General features: G+C 38.1%; 1 protein-coding gene across 1 annotated transcript; it reads right to left on the reverse strand.

The window, feature by feature from the left end:
• Positions 1-1,777: 1,777 nt before the first annotated feature.
• On the reverse strand, positions 1,778-20,555 carry LOC109924866 (splicing factor U2AF 65 kDa subunit-like). Its single transcript, XM_048592755.1, has 5 exons — positions 19,642-20,555; positions 13,090-13,212; positions 10,903-10,989; positions 7,875-8,123; positions 1,778-5,728 (listed from the first exon to the last, which is right to left on the reverse strand). The coding sequence occupies exons 1-5, from the start codon at positions 19,747-19,749 to the stop codon at positions 5,597-5,599; spliced, it is 699 nt and encodes a 232-aa protein (XP_048448712.1). The 5' UTR covers positions 19,750-20,555; the 3' UTR covers positions 1,778-5,596.
• Positions 20,556-20,663: the final 108 nt, after the last annotated feature.

Consider the following 20,663-nt stretch of genomic DNA (forward strand, 5'->3'; position numbering starts at 1 on the left):
CATGGATTCCTGCCTCCAAACCACATTAGTTTTTGGCCTCTGGTGACACCCCCTCGATGACATATTGTCCTGCAAATCCCCACATTCGCTGACAACCAGCCTACTCGACTTCTCACTCTTTTCCACTAAACAATTGTCTCACTGTCCTGGGGACTTAAGGATCATTCTGTCTACTGCCCTAATGTATCCTGAGCACTGATGTGGTCAACCACATTAAAGGCAGACAAGTCAAGAAAGATAAGGCAGCATATTTCGTGACGGTCACATATGATGCAATTTTTAATAGTTTCAGTGCTATGGAGGGTAAAAAGCTGATCAGAATGAATGAAAGAGAAGGGATTTGGCAGCACGTTCAAGGGCAATCGGAGATGGGGCAATAGTCCACATAGACAAAGATGCCAACTGTCAGAATATTTTCCTTCAAAATCCAGGATCCTGAAACACTTTTGGGAATAGTGATTTATTAAAATATTTTTTTCCTGAAAAAACTGAACAACAATTACTTAGAACCCCACCAAATAACTGGAGATGCAAATAGCTTGAACACAATACACAAATTGATTGAATCCTTAAAGCCCAAATCCCCATTACTTCTAACATAGTAGAACTGTAAAATTTGCATGTCTCTACTTTATTAAAAAATCTCTGGCAGAATGCAAAATAGGATTTCCATTTATATAGGGCCTTCCAGAACCTTAGGCTGTCCCAAAAGCATTTGAGAACCAATTAAGTACTTTTGAAATGCAGTCACTGTTGTAATAGAAGTAACATGATGGCTAATTCACACATAGCAAAGTACGACGAGATGAATAGGTCCTCTGTTGCAGGTGTTGCTTGAGGGGGAAAGGAACATTTACTAGTCAGTGGAAGACCAGCCATTTTTCCAGTGCTGATGGTAACCGGAGGCCCAGAAGTGACTTTAATTAAGGGCCTTAATTGGTGGCAGTCAGGAAGGTCCCTAGTTGTTGAGGTGAGGCAATTGTCTTGCCAGGGCCACCTCGTCCAATTATTTGCCCTTCTTGCTATCTGTAGGCAGGGGATAATCAGACCATAGAATCTATGGAATTTACCAGATAGGACAGAATGGGGCATGTTTATTAATGCCTCATTGTAAGGACAGCACACTCGACAGTGCAGCACACTCTTTGTATTACACTAAAGTGTCAATCTAAATTTCTCTGATCAACTTCTGGAATAAAATCCATAACCTTCCAACTCTCATAATACCACTCCCCTATGAACCACAGATAACGTCAGACTTATTCATAATAAAATGGCAAAAACCTATGTTTGGCCACTGTTCAGACTACACTAAAACTGGAGCATAACAGCAGTCTGCCAATGAACAGCTTTGTGTAGTGTCACAAATGGAGACCTTGATAATGGTGGAGGAAAGATAATTAATTTGTGTGGGGGAAAAAAGGACTGAACTGCAGTCTGTAGTACCGTAAGCAACAGTGGACTGATTGAATTTTGTACAGTGTTGAAAGTTGGGTGTAAAAGGAGTAATTTTGTAGAAATATGATACAGTCCCAATTTCTAGGAAATTGATTGTCATTTTTAACTAGCACAGATCATTTGGTTTTACTACGGAGAGTACTATAGAAATTGATTGCTGTTCTATAACACTTCAAGCTTCAGTTGAAGTATCAATAATACAAAACAAGAATGAAGTTTTCACACCAGTGAGAAGGAAGATTTTACATTGTAAATTCATTACTAGCTGCCAACACAAAAGAATGATTCTAGCTTGCTAAATAACCACAGGTGCATGAAAGTCATTCAAACAAGGTTTTAATTATGTACAAATTCAGCAAAAAATTCAGCATTTTTGGTTTTACACACCAGTCATGAGCATTAATGTTTCTTAACACGAGATTTTAATGGTACATACATGCACCGTAGTGATATGATGAACCTTCCTTACGTTTATATAGTGCTGATGAAGGGATCAACCAGAGACAATACAGGTCCAGCAGCAGCATTGCCATTAATCCTGTCACATGTGCAACTCAGAAGAGAAAAAAAGAAAGCACATACAATACACAACTGCACACAGTTACCTTAAGAAAATGACAATCTGGATGAAAATTGGTCAGTAAAATGTTTGAATGAACAGTGGGAACACAAAATATTATTCTCAAATACAGCAGTCAAGCAAATAGATTGAAAATCACCTTTGGTGGCAATGTTACCATTAGTTTATCTTCTCATTCAGCATAAATCATTATTGAATATGCCAGTAGTATGTTGACAATTTCACTTACCTTGATATGTCACAGATTATGCAGTAGTTTGTATGTTTAGAATCAACAATCTACATTAAATGGTAAAACAAAATGTGCAGTGGTGCATGAAAAACAAATTAGTTCATTTTGAAGGCATCAACCAAAATTATGCAACACAACTTCAACCTGGCAATGCATTGGAGTATATATGGCATATTTATAAACTGGATTTCACCAAAGCATCTCATTACAGTGTTTCACTCATTGTTGAATACCTGTACTTTTTAACAAGCAATGGTCATTCAAGAAAACAATGGATACTTGCTCCCCATTTCCTGCTGAACCCTGTTCAACTCTCCAAACAAATCTGAGCCTTCTTTCCTCCCTTGGCTGCAGAACAGGATTTCTCCCTTTCACTTGAAAAGAGCAGATGGCTTCGAGAAAGTCTGCAGTTAGAATTGTAGTCTGTGAGATGCTACCTAACAACATTTTGCTTGGTTATCTCTGTCACAGGCTACGATTTTCAGAGGTTAGGCAGGCTGCATCCTACTGCTTGTGGGAAAACTGTGGAGAAAGATTCTGCTTAAATGTGTTTTAAGCGTTTTAATAATGTACAAACACCCAATTAAATGGGAACTAGCTGGGCAAGACATGGCAGTAGCTTCAAATTACTTCTAAAGAATCAAAATGAACATGTGCTTATTTTCCTGGTTGTTTGCAAGGTTTTGGGGGTGGGGAGGGGGGAAGAGAGAGGGTAGGAAGAAGACAGAAAAGGAATGTATTCGTTCACAGCTTCAAATGAGTGAGTTTCCAGTTTCTGAACCTTAATTAACATTACCCTTTGCACTTACAATTCAAAGCTGATTTGTGTATACAGTGTTCTTCTGTTGGTTAACTTCAATCTCTCACATTGCAAATTAGTCAGCAGCCAATCCCTAGCCTTCATCTTGTGAACTCCTTCTGCTGCAGATTCTGGTCAAACCATCAGTCAGGTTCAAGGCAATTGCTCAGATTTCAATTGTCAAACCTGCTTTCTTTATGCCATAGTTCCTTAGTCTCATCATCTACTAATTTCATTCACCACAAACAAAAATGCATTTTGGTTTAAAAAAGAATTAGGCTTTGAATAATGAAAGATTGGTTGATGTGGAACAACAGAAAGATTTAAGGGTAAAAGTTCCTTAGATATTAAAGGCAGACTTTCATTTGCTTTTTGCAAACACGTGACTTCTCAAAGCGTTTTATAATGAAATACCTTTTGAAAGGTGTGGTCATTGTTGTAATGCAGCAGTGAATTTGTCAAGTAAACTCTCACAAACCGCAATATGATATTGATTAGATGGTATTTTTTGTGCTGCTGATTGAGCAATATTGGCTAGGACACGATCAAAAGCCGCATGTGAATAAGGCCATTAAAAAATGACAATAACAGTATTTTATGTCAAGAGGCGCAGAATATAAAAGTTGAACAATGGTAAATCTATATAAAATCATTTAAAAGTCACAGCTGGGAACAGTAGATACCGTTCTGAATTTACATTATAGAAAGGGTGCTAAGGCATTACTGTCCCTGGTATGAGAAGATACAAATAGTAAAGACGAGCAAACAGAAGAGTTTATAGTATGATTTCAGAGATGTTTAAAATTCTGAAGGAATGAGACAAAAATCACCTCAGCAAACGAAGGAATTAGAACAAGAGGACAGTTTCTTTAAAACAGACAAGTGGAACTTATACCCAGAATGAGCATTTAAAAGCTGAAACCACAGGATAGATTTTCACATTTATCACCTTAGTGCTAAACATCACTTAAGTGCAGTGTAAAAAGCAAAACTCAAGATTCCATGCCACTTAGCAGAACCTACCAATTATTTGTTTATTTGCATTTTTCCTAGTTAGTAATTACATAAGACTGCCCACTTGTCAATTTCAAGAATTGGTTAATACAATTTGCTGAAGGAAAATGAGTCACAAGGGATAGGGACTAATTGTGGGAAGGAGAAACACCAACACAGACTGGTTGGGTTGGAAGGAGGGTTTCTGTGCTGTTGTTTTCATTGTAAAATTCCAAATACTTCCAAGAGCAGTACAGATAATGGGATGCAAGAGACAACCGAATTTGAGAGAATAAATATTCTTTGGTTCTATTGGTTTAATTTTGTATTACTTAGTATTTGTATTGCTGTTACCAGGGGCCGATGTAAATAACAGATCAGCTGCCAGTGGCAGTTTGGTCATATCCATAAATGCTTTAAGTGAAAAATGATCACAAATTCAGAATTCTCACCAGTTGAGAACCACTGTATTAGCACAAGCTGTGCAAATATCCAGCTCCAGATGGCATTGAACAAACATTTATCCTATTGCTGCTGTTGGATTAGGTTATAGTCTTTCTTGCTAAATTATATTGTATCTGCAAAGACAGATTAGCATTTTGTACATAGTTACTTTCCACATCAATCCTTCACTGCCTGCATTTTACTCGATACTTTCCTAGTTTGCAATTGTATTGATTACAGTTGTAACTTCATCTATTCTCACATTTATAAACCATAGATAAGAGAATTCTCCCTCCCATTGTGTAGCAAAGCTGTGAATCAATTCTTTGTATAAAAGTAGTTTACAGATATACACAATGCACAAAAGAAACAGTTTGTGTACAATTGTATTTCTGGAACTGCAAATTTGCTTTTGAAACAGAATTAAAGTTGCCTCCACATCTTTATGGTACAAACGAGCTTTAGAGCTAGTCCTGTAATAATTAATAAATAATGTCTGTGTATACAGTCGCTCCAGAATTGAAGAAGCCAGATCATTTGCCGCCCAGCACTTTGAAAAGTAGCACGACCGTCAGATGGAACATTTCAACAAAACCGCTTGCTTAATTACAATCAGGACAAAGACAACAAAGAGAGCTGAAACACAAAGCCCGAGGAGGAAGCAATTATTACTGGCCCAGATACCTGCGCTGGCTTGTATGATGTATAACCAGTAAAACCAATTTTTGATTTTAAAGTTTATTGGCTGAAACCAGGTATAGTGCTCATACCAGTTTCACCAGACTGGCAGAAACAGTCTGTACACAACTTTGCTTTGTAAGCTGAAAAAAATTTTGCCCAACACTATAAAAAAGATACAATTCAATTTACAAGGCTCTTGCTATTACAACTCCTGAAACATGGATCTTTACCCGAATCAATCAATCAGATCACTTACAACATCAAGACAGCCGTGCTAAAAATAAACTGAATTTGACTACTACAAACTGACCCAAGTCTGTGCTGTTTTATACAAATCTAGTCATTGCTATAAACAAAGCTTTTTAGTCAGAAATGCAGACAGCAAGTTGGCTGCACCTGGTATGTGTTGTTAGAAGTCACGTCTGTGGTACAATTCTGGGTCATAGTACTTGGTAACTACGACTCTGTTGGCAAACTTTCGGCCTGTTAGTGCTTGCATTGCTTTTTGGCAGTCTAGAGGAGAGATGAATTCTACAAATATCTGTTTACAAAAAGAAAAGAAAAAAATAATGTTTACTATTAAATAAGTTGGTTAGTTGAGGCTCAACAAAAAAGAAGCAAATCAACATTGTAATAAAGAATCTCTCTGCCCTGAAATATAGGTTAATGCTACAGGACTGAAGTGCTCACTTTTTGTCAGTTCTTTCTGGACCACTAAATAATTAAGCCATTGGATTTTCTTTAGTTTAGTCTTGTTGACTCTGTAACCCAACCTTGGGGTGCCTAGAACACACGTTTTTCCCTTTGAAGGGGTACGCCTACCGGGAGAAACGTCCAAGCACTATATCCAAGTTCTCTAAGTGCTCCTTACTGGTCTCCCCAGTTATTAGCACGTCATAAGGATTGATGCTGTGTCAACTAAATGATTTGGATGTGAACATAGGAGGAATAGTTAGCAAGTTTGCAGATGACACCAAAATTGTACAGCGAAGGTGGTTATCTCAGAGATCAATGGGACCTTGAACAAATGGGCTGAGGAGTGGCAGATGGAGTTCAGTTTAGATTAATGTGATGTGTTGCATTTTGGTAAGGCAAATTAGGGCAGGACTTATACACTTAATAGTAGGGTCCTGGGGAGTGTTGTTGAACAAAGAGACCTTGGAGTGGGAGGTTCATAGTTCCTTGGAGGTGGAGTCACAGGTAGATAGGATAGTGAAGGCGGTGTTTGGTACACTTGCCTTTATTGGTCAGTTCATTGAGTTTAGGAATTGGGAGGTCATGTTGGGGTTATACAGGACATTGGTTAGGCCACTTTTGGAATACTGCATTCAATTCTAGTCTCCCTACTACAGGAAGGATGTTGTGAAACTTGAAAGGATGCAGAAAAGATTTACAAGGACGTTGCCAGGGTTTGAGCTATAGTGAAAGGCTGAACATGCTGGGGCTACATTCCCTGGAGTGTTGAAGGCTGAGGGGTGACCTTAGAGTTTTACAGCATCATGAGGGGCATGGATAGGATGAATAGTCAAAGTCTTTTCCCCAGGGTAGGGAAATCCAAACTAGAAGGCATAGGTTTAAGGTGAGGGGGGCAAGAGTTAAGAGGGACCTAATGGGCAACTTTTTCACAGAGGGTAGTGAATGTATGGAACGAGCTGCTAGAAGGGATGGAGGCTGGTACAATCGCAACATTTAAAAGGCATCTGGATAGACGAATATAGACCAAATAATGGCAAATGGGACTAGATTAACTTAGGATATCTGGTTGGCATGGAAGAATTGGACTGAAGAGTCTGTTTCTGTGCTGTATAACTCTATGGCCCTATAACTGCAGTTCCCAGTGGCTGAGTGCAGTTGCTGCAAGCATCAATGTGGAGGATCAGCCATGATCATATCGAATGGCAGAGCAGGCTCGAAGGACTGAATGGCCCACTCCTGCTCCTATTTCCAATGTTTCTATCTCCATCGATCATTTAATTAATCTTCATTCATTACCTCCCTGATAATCTGGCCATCATATATAATACTGTATCTTTGAATTTTTCTTTTTACTGTTAATCATATCATCAGGCAAGGAGTTAGGGCCGTGTGGCAAGACAGAACGTCAGGCACAGGCATCCCCACTCTCAGCTAGAACTAGATTTTTAATACCTTTCAGCATGCATAGACAAAAGATCCAGCCTTGATAAATAAAATGTACATACTTTCCAGATGCAGCAGTTTCTCGTCTGATGTGGAAGCCAAGGGCAACAAATCACTTGATCAGAAACATAAACACAGAATCGCGTCGGCAAGAATTTACCAATCCATCCAATTGGTCAGCTAGGTTTATGTTTATTATACAGAATTTTGGAGGCTTCAAATTCCTCTTTTTGTTCCTTTTAGACTAAGCAAAGTAGAAGAAATCTTTGGTTCACTTCAGACACCCGAGGCAACTCCAAAATACTAGTAGCCGAGTTCTACCCTGCACTAGAATTAATCGAGCTAAAAATTAGGTTATACAGATTCTGATTCAAATGTTAACATTTGAAATTTAAAAACTCGGTACATGAATATAATTTTGAAATTATGTTTGTCTGCTCGGTGTGTAATGTACATGAAATGATTAAGTGATTCAATCACACTTTTCAACAGCAGCTTATTGGCTTGAGATATCTAAATTGTTCTGACCATGCAGAGTGAGGCTTTACCTTGCCACAGCCAGGCACTTCTAGCCCATCCAAAGGTCGTGGGATTTCAATAGATTTCACAGTCCCATATTTGCTACACTCTTCTCTGATATCCTCCAGGATCTCCTCATATTCCTCGTCATCAATGAGTTCATCTGGTGACACCATGTTTAACAGGCACAGCACATCAGTTGGAAGCCCCGTGCTCTGAGCTTGCATTGATGGAAGGCCTGGCACCTGCACAGTAACCGGTGTTTGAATAATGGCACTCTGTAACAGATAATAAAGGGATTTGCAGCAAATTAATGTTTTTCTCTTAAAACAAGTAGCTACAAATTCACCACATTATAGCTTTAGGATAGGAATAACATTCCTCCACATCTGCAAGTCTCAATCATAGCTGCTGAATATGCCAGGTGACAATGATGTGTGGGGAAAACATAGTGAAAGAAAATACAAGATGACACTAGAAATAAAACAACAGCAACCTGATGCATCTGTGACTTTTGCTAATAGTAATGATCACACAATCTAATCTAGAATCAATTATGTCAAAAAAAATCCCATCAATACCATGATGGGTGTCCAGTTAAGCAGTTTCTACTTTTGTTGAGAAGTACAATTTATCAGCACTTCAATATTCTTTATGGAAGTGTTGTGGACTCCTTAATGTCTCTGGACACAAATGAGGCTGTGGTTTAATATTATACCAAGATGATAGTATGTCAAGCCTAAACCACGTGCTGAAAACCTGGAGAGCATTTTAAGCCTAATTTTAAGTATATACTTATATTTTAAGTACACGGGGAGGCTATGACCTAGTGGTATTATCACTGGACTGAGATAACGTCCTGGGGACCTGAGTTCGAATCCCGCCACAGCAGATGGTGGAATTTAAATTCAACAAATATCTGGAATTAAGAATCTAATGATGACCATGAATCCATTGTCGGAAAAACCCATCTGGTTCACTGATGTCCTTTCGGGAAGGAAACTGCCATCCTTACCTGGTCTGGACTACATGTGACTCCAGACCCACAGCGAAGTGGTTGACCCTTAACTGCCCTCTGGCCTAGCCAGCGACACCCTCGTGGAATGAATTTTTAAAAATTACATTGGACACACATGAAAGATTTACCACCAACTGGAAGGAAATGCACTGAGTTTGGTTAATACAATAGCAATCACAGGATCCAATTTAGATCAAGAGACTTAGAATCTTGCAGCACAGGGGAAACCACTCTACTTATCATTTCAGTGGCAGCGCTTGACCCATTCACTATCAATTAGTCCTTTTAAATTACAGGTCCAACTGTCTTTTCAGAGTTTGGATGGAATCTTATCACTCTTTCAGATTCCAGGGCTTAAAACGCTATGTGTGAAAAGAGCTAACTTACCCTCCAATTCCTTCACCAGTAATTTCACTTTTGTGATGTCTGGTTACAACACTCAACAGAGGAGTTATTTCACACTGCTTGCTCTATCAAAACACAGCAATTTTAAATAGTTCTACTAGGTCACGTCTTAACCGTCTGTGTTCAAAGAGAAAACAATCTCTGCTTCTCAAATCCTTCTATAAACTGCAGTCCCACAACTCAGGTACTACCCTGGTAAAACTTTGTAAAATATTATACTCATCGTGTTAGCCAAGGCAAATTAAATTTCAGTAAATTATTAAACAGCATCTTTTCTCCAGCAAATAAATGGTACAAGAAATTGATGGAATGAATGGTCTACTATTGTGTTGTAAAACGCTTGAAATATTTTGCCTGGATGAACAGCTAAAATACAGTGCCGTATGGCTAGTTTATTATTAAACAACTCGCTGATTTTGACCTTTTAAAAAAAAAAACCAGTACCAATTTCAAAATGAATGACTCTGAAGAAGAAATCAACACATTTCAGTAGCTACTGCAATACTAAAGCTTAGTTGCATGGAGTGGCAGAGGTCTTAGGTTCATGTTAAAAGGGCAAAAAATAAAAATTTTAAAGGAACAGTGCAGTACGATTAGTATTGGGCTATTCCAGCAGACAGCTGGCACAAACATGATTGGGCAACTTGTTGTCTTCTATAGATCCAGGGCCGTGTTATTTGCTGAATGACGTCCGGGCAGTTATCGTAGCCCAGCAAGAAGCCATCAATTCAGTTCGTAGCTGTACTGTTGAGGTCAGGGGGCTACCCTATTATAAAATCATTTGCCAAGTAAAGGTGATACAGAGCCATGAAACTTGTTGAGATTCATTGATGACAAATTTTCAGCGAACAGAATTTAAACAGGTTGGAAGTATTTAGTCTTTGGGGAAGGACAGAATTGGCCACAACAGTGAAACTTTTTTCCCAGTTGAAAGCTTTGCTAACTACCATAATTTACAGATTATTAGATACTTGGTTAAGAAGATACAATAAGCTGACAATTGTGTATGCATTCTATGTTCAACAAAGAATCAGTATCTCAAAGGGAGAAAATCTGATTACTCAAACATTTCACTTTGGATTTTATAATTACTCAAGAAAGTATGAAGTTAGCACTAACAAACTAAACAGAAACATTAAAAAGCCAATGCAATCCATGAATCCAAACCTAGTCATATGTCATTGATTGTCTTTGAGAAAATATGACTTCCACTCAAAATTTTATATTCTTGGCAACATGTCACTTACACATGCTGTTTTCAGGTACTGCTCAGTTACATAAAACTAATGCAATCAGTTTTAGTTCAGGCTTCATTTAATAAATACTCAATTGTTGACTGCACTAACTGGGATAGCTACACCAGAACTACAGGTTTGTACCCAACTAAATTTTGACCTGCTTACATACTACTGGTTGTTATCTCAAAGCTCACTCAAGATTTGAATCAGCCAACCCCCATACTATAGCAAAATGTTTTTCAGTGATGCTGAAGTTGAATAAATGGTCAAAAAAAGACAAGAATAGATGAGCAGATTTGCTGATTTTACAAATAAGAGTTTGCTGCCCAATCGATTTAAAGTTCCTTGCCCTGTGTGAAGGCCAGACCAAACAGAGTAAAATTATAAATTAGTTACCGGATTGGCGTTCTTTGCACCAACACTGGCCCTCTGCACTATAAGCTTCTTATCACCAAGCTGCATTCCATTCAACCCTGCGATGGCCTAAAAAGAACACACATTATTCAGAACAGGCAGAATAGAAGGATATTTGATGAACTACATCAATTTTTGAATGTTTCAATGTACACTTGCTTCCAAACAATTGGGGAAGATTTCCTTTGGAAACTTTTATGTAGCACAGCACAACCATGTTCTAACCAGTTTAAGATTTCATTATACAGTGGCTAAAGAAAATCATCCCCAATGTCAGCTGATTTAAAGACATGAATTCTGAATTCACAAACTGCAGTTTGTTAGAAGCAGTATGACAGTACTGAATATCAGGCCTCAAATTACAGTTTTCACAAATAAGTTTTTCCTGTAGTTTTGATTTTACTGCCTCCCCATTTTGAATCCCAATTCCTTATTGACACTCTTCATAATGAACCTACCAAGAAGCAGGCAACTGAAACCGTGGGCTTCTCCACAACTTTGCAAGGATCAGCTGGTCGGAAGTAGACATACCTGAAGCCCTGGTGGAGACCCAGCAGAAAACTGATGAAACTCATCATGCTTATGTTTGGCAGGCTTGAGTGTTGGTCTCCACAGAAGTTTAAGCCTGCAACCAGAGATGCAATGTGATCCCAGGCTGTAAGAACCAAAAGTCTGGTCGTCACCAAGCTCTCCTAGAAGCCAATGACTAGGGTATCCATCAGGACAGTGGCCCACTTTCCCCCTTATCTGTGGCCCTCAGGAGACCCCTACCGTTTTATGTACATGGACCTGCACACACAGTGCATCAGCACAGGGAATAGAGCGTGCTAGAGTGAGAATGACAGGTAAGATGCAATGTTTAGTTATTAAGTGTCAATGCCTGAAGAGAAGGACGCTGCTAACTGAAGTCATCAAGACTTTGCATACAGATATGTTAATTTATTTCAGTGGCAGATTTATCATTCAAACTGCATGCAACGTATTAGATTGCTGATGCAGTTAGGTATGGGTCTTGTTGAAACCAGCTGCCTGTTCTCTTTCCTAAACTCTTCTGTTATTAGCTTTTGTATCCTAGAAAGAGATTTTAGAAAATCCCTGATCAACTGGTGAATTTGATCACAAACTTTACACATTTATTCAACGCCACGAAAGCTGTATAACTCTGAAAAATTGGGTGACAATGATTATTTTCATATTTCACCAGTTACAAAATAAGGATTTCCAACTCTTTTTGTTGTATGTGACAGCATTCGTGCAAACTTACCAACTGTAGTCAGCCGAAGCAGAAGTATGTGGGCCGAAAGCTAAAAGTGACGTGAAGGATGCCACCCATCATGCAAAACAAGGCGAGAGATAGAGAATGGGAAGCATGGTGTACACTAGTAATGCAACAATGCATTTACAGTTGATGTCCGATAACCAAACGAGTTTTGAATACATGTGGGGACCATGTACAGTGGTCCACTCAGTTAAATGTGAAGCATAGCAATCACCACGGCACTCACAAACCCCGACCCCCAAAATAAACATAACAGGGCAATGCGAAAACAAGACACAGGGAGATAGGTAGTGGTCTAAATAGCATAACTTCTTTTGGGTGCAGCCACTCCAACAGGAAGCAATATACAGTATAACAAAGCCAGTGCACAATAGAATGAGAAGTGGGTGATACACAGAATTACAAGTCCACTTTGCTTAATTCTGATTTCTGTACCATGATCCTTTACTCAAAAAGAAGTAAAAGTACAAACCTTACCTTTTATCCAATACATCCTCAAGTTCTGTTGATTTTTTAGGCCTACCTCCATAACAAAAAGGCTGCATCTGGTAGACTGGTAGTTAGCCCAAAGATCCCACCCCTCAGTTGTTTGAATTCTACAACTTCAAAGACCAACACGGTCACTTTATAGACACATGATCTAGTTAATTCCCCAGCATTAAATACCTCTATCACTTTAGATGTTTCTTGTCTGCAGCATGGTCAACAAAAATGATCCCAGATGAGGTAACTTGAGACACGGAAAAGTTAATCAACTATACAATGTATCGATAATATATTTTTCCAATATCCAAAACACATTATTCCATTATATTCAGAAATCTAATATGAAATGGAGTGATATTAAAAATAAACTAAATATGCTTTTTTTAAATGCCAATAATATATACCTGATCAGTAACATTGATATCCACATATTCACAGAAGGCATAGCCTTTGGACAGAGATGTTGCACTGTCCTTCACTAGGTTAAAAGCTTTCAGGGGGCCAAATGAAGTCAGAAGTTCCTTCACCTGCAAGCCAAATCAACAGTGCAATGATGAATGAGTAATTTTGAAGAAATTACAAAATAAAGTTTTAAATAGTGTACAAATTAGTCGCCAAGAATAGTAATAAAAGATCAATCCTTTTAGGTACTGGGCATAAAATGATGGAAGAGCAAATTCAATAAACTCTCAATAGGATTTTAAACATCAGTAGTTCAGTTATACATGTAGACAATCTGAAGTTTAAGAACAGGCCTCTAGTCAATACTTAGCATCAGGATAAGATGTTTGTGTTGCATTAAAGGGGAAAAGATTTCCAGTTAAACAAACAGCAGCCAGCACCAAGACATTGTTACAAATTAAGCCATACTCAAACACTAATTCTACAGAAACAAAAACAAACGGCTGGAAAAACTCAGCAGATCTGGCAGCAACTGTGAACAGAAAGTAGAGTTAACACTTTGGGTCCAGTGACCCTTCTTCAGAACAGGTCACTTGATCTGAAACATTAACTCTGCTTTCTCTCCACACAATCTGCCAAACCTGCTGAGCTTTGCTAGCAATTTCGAATATTCAGCATCTGCAGTTCTTTGGCTTTTCTTTGGTTAGTAACCAATCCTTCAGATTCTGCCTTGAACAAAACTCTCCAATGCAAAGAATAAGAACAAAATCAAAGAATGTTGGCTATCTCTTGCTAATGGACGATAAATATCACGCAGCTAGCAAGATGATACCCGCAAGTTTAAAAAAGGACAGAAATAATTCACGTATAAAACAGAGTTTAAAATATACTTCTCCAGATCAATTTACATAATCTGAAGTAACAGATTATAATCCAAATGAACAAAACCTCCAAGAAGAAAGCACCTGCTTGATTCTTGAAGCAATGAAAAACACTAGTTGTAAGTAACTGGCAAGATTCTATTAGCTAAACCTCTCAGAAGAGATTTTCACAGCATAAATGAAGAAATGCGAAATCCTAGACAGGTAGGACAACATACCAAGGATGCAAGAACTATATTGCCAAAGATATTCTATTTGTATAAATCTAATCTGACTGTAGGCCTGTTCTTATACTTGCACTGATCTGCTAATTAAAAACAAAGTGGACAAGGGCCTAACTCAATTCATTTTAATAAAGGGACATTTAAGTATTAAAAATGCACAACGGGTTGGGCAGTGAATGACTCAAACAAGAGTCTACATTAAACCATACCACTTAAGCAGTTTGTATTGCTTTAAGAACTAGTACTGCACAGACCATTAGAAAACAGTCTCAAGTATCACCCTAACACCCCATCCCAGCAAAAACATCCGACAATTTAATCGTGTTTTCCGGTCCCAGTGTTTTGCATTTCTTCCTTCACACTCCAACATTCAAACCATCAACTTCTTCAAACTGAATGCTGACAAACATTTTGAAGCACTTATCAAAATAGTGAATGATCCCAGTGGAATTCATACAAAAGTTGTGATTACCAAGCAACATATGACTAGAGGCCAGAGTTCTGTTTTATTTGCTTGTTCCCAACTATTCATAATACCTTGCTCATTTCATGTAAACAAGTCTACATTTTCCTAAGGAAACTAGAAGCTGAAGAGTTTCATCAGTGTCATTTCTTTACCACATTTATGTCCAAGTGATCGATGGAAGGTAGCATACTGCTATCTAGTCATAGTGTGACAGCTGTCAGGACCATCCCTCAACCTGCTGAGTTATTCGGTCTCTCCCGCCCTTCTTCCTAGCAGATATTCTGCTTGGCCCATCAGCTAGATGAACAATGAAACCTAAATCAACAATCTGACTGAAAGGCAGGCAGTTGCTCAAAAGCTTAAAAGAATTACTAAAGGCAGAATGAGGCCATTTAGCCCACTGTTGCAGAGAGGTGGTATGGACAGAACATCTCATTCATTTTCACACATCTGCCCTTCAGGTACTTATCCAAACTCAACTGAATCTGCCAACATTAATTGCAAATAGTGCATTCCAGATTCTCACCACACAACACATTTAAAAAAGACTGATATAGCTGTTGGTTCTTTTGCCAATAACTTAAATTCAATTCTCAATGCTTCCATGGATAGTTTTGGCCTAGTTACTTTATCCAGAGCCTTCTGATTTTGAATACCTTGACCAAACCTCCTCTCAACACTCATTTCTAAGGACAGCAACACAGCTTCTCCAATCTTATCAAAATAATTGTATCATACATTCTCGGAACCCTTCTTATACACTATTTTACTGCACTCTCTCTAAAGCTTCACATCCTTTCTAAAGTGCAGTGCCCAGAATTGGACACATTGTCCAATGGAGGCTGCAACATTATTTTATGGAGGCTGACGAGTCCATTATGTGGTAATTCAATACCTTCGTAAGTCCATGCGCCTCAAACGCATCACCATCCAATCCTGAGACCTCAAAAAACTTAAGAGTTAAACACATCTACCCTCAACACACACATGCTGGCTTTCCTTAATTAATCCACTGGAGTCAGCTTCTTCATTCACTAGGACATCAGCTGTATCTTCTTCCTTAGTAAAGGCAGATGCAAACTATTCATTTAGTAACACAGCAAAGCTCCATGCATAAACCTCCTTTTTTGTCCCCAGTTGACCATGCACCCCTCCCCCGCCCCCACTTTCCCTGAGCTTTCTATATTCAGTTGTGTAGTAAACCAGCAAACCTTTTTCTTCTCCTTCCTGCTTTAACTGTAGTGAAAGAGCTCTGGTTGGTTTAACCTATCTTCTGTTTTGTTCAATGCACCTTGAGCGCATCCAAATTGTCTTATTAAATTCCATTGAAATTGGCCCTCTTCAAACGTAGCATTTTTATTATAGATTTCACTTTCTTTCCATCACCAACTCAACAGTGCAATGAAATTATTGCTGCTCCCTGAACGTTCTTCTACTGGTACTTGATCCACTTGACAAACCTTATTCCCCAGAATCTGAGCTAGTAATGCCCCCTTCTCTCTGTTGGACATACTGATCAAGAAATTTCTCCCAAGCACAATTCCAAAATTCTTCCTTGCACTTCATCACTATTAAGTTTGAAAACCATTTGAATTTCCTTTCATATTTACTCCTTGATATCCTTCCGACTAGTTGGTGGCTTATAGAATATATTCAACAGTGTAATGGCATCTCTACTGTGTTAGCTGCCAATCACAATAATGATTCCAAAACTACTGAGAAGATGCATAAAGACTTGGAAACGCCAACCAGCAATTACTATATTCATATGAACTCTTTACTTCTGTGAAAAATGAGGAAACTTCCTTTCATACAATCAATAGTCTGGAAACAAAAAACAACTCTAATAGGGAAATTACATTACAAAATTTAAAGTGTAATCAGGATAGTTACCTGATCAGATAAGTAAACAGTTATGGATGAAAACAAATTGGTTCAACTTAACAAAATTACACGATTACAAAGGATCGTTACCTTAGATTTAAATCTCGAAGAAAGACCAGTGCCTTGAAATTTGCCCACAGGATAATTACACAGCCAATTTATTTTAGACATGTTAATACCGCTGTTGAAAACTGTCAGGAATTTCAGGAAAGTTATCCCAGAGGACACATTAAGGCATGAAGTTATATATTTTTTGCCGTTTCACAGCACTGGAATTCAAACACCTCTCCAGGCACTCCCTTTACTGGGATTCACACATCTTTCAGATGCTTTGTCCCATATCAAAATGCCAAGAGATTCCAGGTATTTTTGTATTTCTTTCAGAACTCTGGACTCCAGACATGGGTTTTTTTTTAAATAAACAAACAAACCGAGGTCTTTGCAGTCTTCATATTAACCCATTGAGGACTATCTGCACCGAAACAATCATAGAATTTTCTCTCTAATTGTACATGAAGAAATGTTTGTGGGGCTTCCAATTGTGGCTTGATATTTTAAGGATTCAAAGTGATTGAAAAGTGAGGAAAACCTTAAGAAAATCAACAGCATAAAATAAACGTGGTTCTCAAGGGGTTAATAAAGGCAATTGAGAAACTCGTCTCGAAGATATCTTCCAAAACAAAAAAAGCTCCATAAAGAAACAGAAAACTTAGTAGTTTAAACAATCCTCGACTATGAAAAGCTGGAAAAAAAGGAAAAAGGAATAAAAACTCTTACCTCCCTCAGACACATATACCATTGGTCTATATGGATTACTCACACCACTCCTTAAAGTGGTTTATTCATTTGTACCAAAACAAGTTTAATTTGTTTTCTCTTTGTTTAGGTCTACCCTCAAAGCCAGCAAATGCTCCAAGGAAGGCTGGGCAGGTCCTAGAATTGAGGGCAGAGCAGAGCAGCTGGCTCCGAGGGTATCCGAGTGCGGGACATGAGCTCTTACTTGCCTTGTCTTACAGGTTGGCATGGCAGCAGTAGATCAGTACTACTGAACAAACTATGCGCCAAGACTTACGATCTTACAGGCCCCTAGCTGGGGACAAAGTGGGGGAACAAAAATGAAAGAGCCATGAGTATCAACCAGCAGTGACTACAAAGGAAGGAGTCAGTATAATACTGGCTCACAAATTTAGAATTAGAAAACAAAACTCCCTGCTCTCATTAAACCGTGCATTTCAGACTAATGTCGAATATCAATTACAAATTTAATACCAATTTCTCCAATTGTTTCCCCCCCCCTGAGGTTTAGGTGAGTGTTAAGACAGCTAAAGAATTTAATAGAGTGCTGCCCAGGATCATATCATGTTTTTAACTTTACAAAATATTTGAAATCTATTAAATATTTAGTTTGGAATTAGGAAGTAAATGTACACCCTAAGCAAAGGTTTGCTATGAACACAATTAAACTATCCAATGGTGAAAAGAGTTACCTGAAGAAACTAAAAAAAAACTTACTTGTGCAGGGCACATACATTAGGGCTTGAAATTAATACTGATCCAATTCTTGCACATGGAAAAGTAAATTCAAAGTTTTTTTAAAATACAGCAGTCACTGTGCGGTCACTGTGCAAATTTCCACCTGTCAGTCAACAAATTCTACATGAAGCTGAATAGTGCTGGATTCTTAAAAGACTTAGGAGTTCTTTGATTTAGAGCCTCCAATCTGTGGCTTACACCCAGTGGTTACAATTAGTTGCCAATCCATTTTGGCACTGGTACAACCATTTTGCTTTAAGCTTTGAATTTACTTGCAACAGTTATAGTCTACTGCATGCATGAAACTATCCTTTTAGACTATCAAAATTATTTTTGTGTATTTGTATTTATCAAAACTTGCATATAATCCAGTCTAAGGGAGGGGAAAATAGTCAGAAGGTGCTTAAAATCAATGATGTATTTTTTTTAAAAACTGAAAAACAACAAAGATGTACTGGTCAGTATTGTATGTACAAGTGGATCCAACAATTAATTTTCAGCCCAAAGAATAGAGTGCCCTTCGCCCATCTCTCTAGTTTAAATTAAAAGGCTATTTAATTAAAAAAAAAACTTGATATGATCCTTCAAAGGCAATTTTATAGTAAAAGCAAGCTTGAACTACACAAATTTATCAAGTGTTTTTAACACTACATATCATAAGTATAGAAATTGACTGTAATTTCATCTCACCTTCATATGCCGAACGGTTTAGGAATCTAAAACCTGTAAAAACTGAACTGCTGTGAAAAGAAAATGGGGCTAAAACAAAAAAAATTTACCACTGCAAAAATATGCCATGTTGGCAACCTGAAAGTTCTACAATTGACAATACCTATGCTAATTTATAAATGATTGAAATATTAAAAAGGAAATTGAAGCCAAATTCAGGAATCCTAAAAAGGGAAAACAGGAGGAGATCCCTGCAAAGGGGAAAAAGGCCCTCAAAGTGCAAAATATCTTCTAGTAACACTGGAACAGAATAGATTTCATCTGTGATGATGCTTTTGCAGATCTGCATCGTGAAGACGTTGTCACCCTTCAGTAGCCCAAGTTGCTATTTGCCTTGCTGCGAAACTAGGCCAGTGCAATTTGCTCGAGCAAAAATGGCACTTTTATTCATTAGGTAACAAATTTTCAGCCAGCCTTTTTATTAGATCCACATTTTAACACAAGCAAATTCGCGTTTAAAAAAATGGGGAGGAAGAATTAAACAATCCAATTTGCCCATTGCTTTTACCATAAATCAACAGATATTCACTGCTCAGTGATTTACCCATAAAGGATTTATATATAAATATAATTTTAAAACCCCTCAATATAAGGGCTGATCCAATTACACCAGCTACTAGAAACCAATAGTGATTAAAAAAAGTCTTCAGAAACCAATTTGGAATTGCATTGGAGAAAGCTGACACCTTCAATAGTCAATCACTGCTACATAACTATCAGACCGACATTGTTTGGTCAGTGGCACAAATCAGTGCAGCTTGGGATATATGATTTGAAGAGGAGAAAGAGCAGAACCACACTGTCAGCTTTCTCCGAGTGGGTTGTATCTATAGCTACCTGATCATCATTGAGGTAATTGGGCAAACCGCCAATGAAAAGCTTGTGTGGAGAATCTGGAACGACTGTGGAGACAACACCTATAGAGAGACAAGAGAAAGAAAACATGGCAATATAAACATCCGGGACTAGAAGGTATGGGTTATTAAGTTGCACATTTAATTAAAAAAAAAGTAAGGAAGGAAAAATATCAGGGTCACACAAAACACTTTACCTCTTGATGGGAGGTAGGTAAGGGATTCAGAATGTCTGAATCGTCATGGAGACTTCTACTTAGTGGATAGGAAGACATGTTGCAATGAGATACATAGAAACTATACCCTAGAGAGAGAGATGATCTGCTTCCATGTGGTACATGAGTGCAGCTGCAGATCTGACGATACTATCATGCTTATGGATGATGTCAGCCACAATGGGGACTTGAGCCATCTTTAGGTTTGCGGAGGGGATAAAGGAAGGGTTCAGATAATGGACCTTGATTAAGTTTTGTCTTGGAGAACAATAGGTAAAAGTATATATATATAAATATATATATAAAATACTTAGGAAACATATATGTTGGAAGTTTCTTCCTGCGCCTTAATTTGAATGAACTCACCCCTCTTGTTAAAGAAAAAAGCAAGCCACGTATGGGTCAGAGGAAAGCAGAAGCGTAACTGGTAAAACCTTCTGACTTACAGTGTTGCGAATGTGGCCCTAGTCACATGCGCACGTTCCCAGGCTGGCGTAGAATCTTGCTGCGCCAGCTGCTCCAAACCGGAACATAAAGACTCTGCAGGTTTCCAAAATCCACAAGTGAGTGAACTTTTAATAGTTGCAGGGATTAAGAACCGGTGAGGATGGAAGAGATTAAAATGAAGAAAAAATTGAGAAAATATCAAAAGGAAACAGGGAAAAAGAAATAAATGTTCAAAAGGCAAGAGGAAAAAAAAACAAAACAAAGAGAAAAAAGAGCAAAAGTGAAGGTGAATTCTTTTCATAAAGTGTATTTCCTCCACCACCCCATCCCTAACAAGAGCTAA

The sequence above is a fragment of the Rhincodon typus genome, unplaced genomic scaffold (genome assembly GCF_021869965.1).
Source record: "Rhincodon typus isolate 14 unplaced genomic scaffold, sRhiTyp1.1 hic_rhity00001739, whole genome shotgun sequence".
NCBI classification, from domain to species: Eukaryota; Metazoa; Chordata; class Chondrichthyes; order Orectolobiformes; family Rhincodontidae; genus Rhincodon; species Rhincodon typus.

Bases quoted from the DNA above. Each gene is read 5' to 3' on its own strand.
- LOC109924866 (XM_048592755.1), bottom strand. From the start codon at position 19,749: ATGTTTTCTTTCTCTTGTCTCTCTATAGGTGTTGTCTCCACAGTCGTT. The intron at 10,990-13,089 runs GTATATATTATT...TGTTCTTTTTAG, and splicing joins ATATCAATGTTACTGATCAG to GCCATCGCAGGGTTGAATGG. The intron at 5,729-7,874 runs GTAAAGCCTCAC...TTTTGTAAACAG, and splicing joins AAGTGCCTGGCTGTGGCAAG to ATATTTGTAGAATTCATCTC.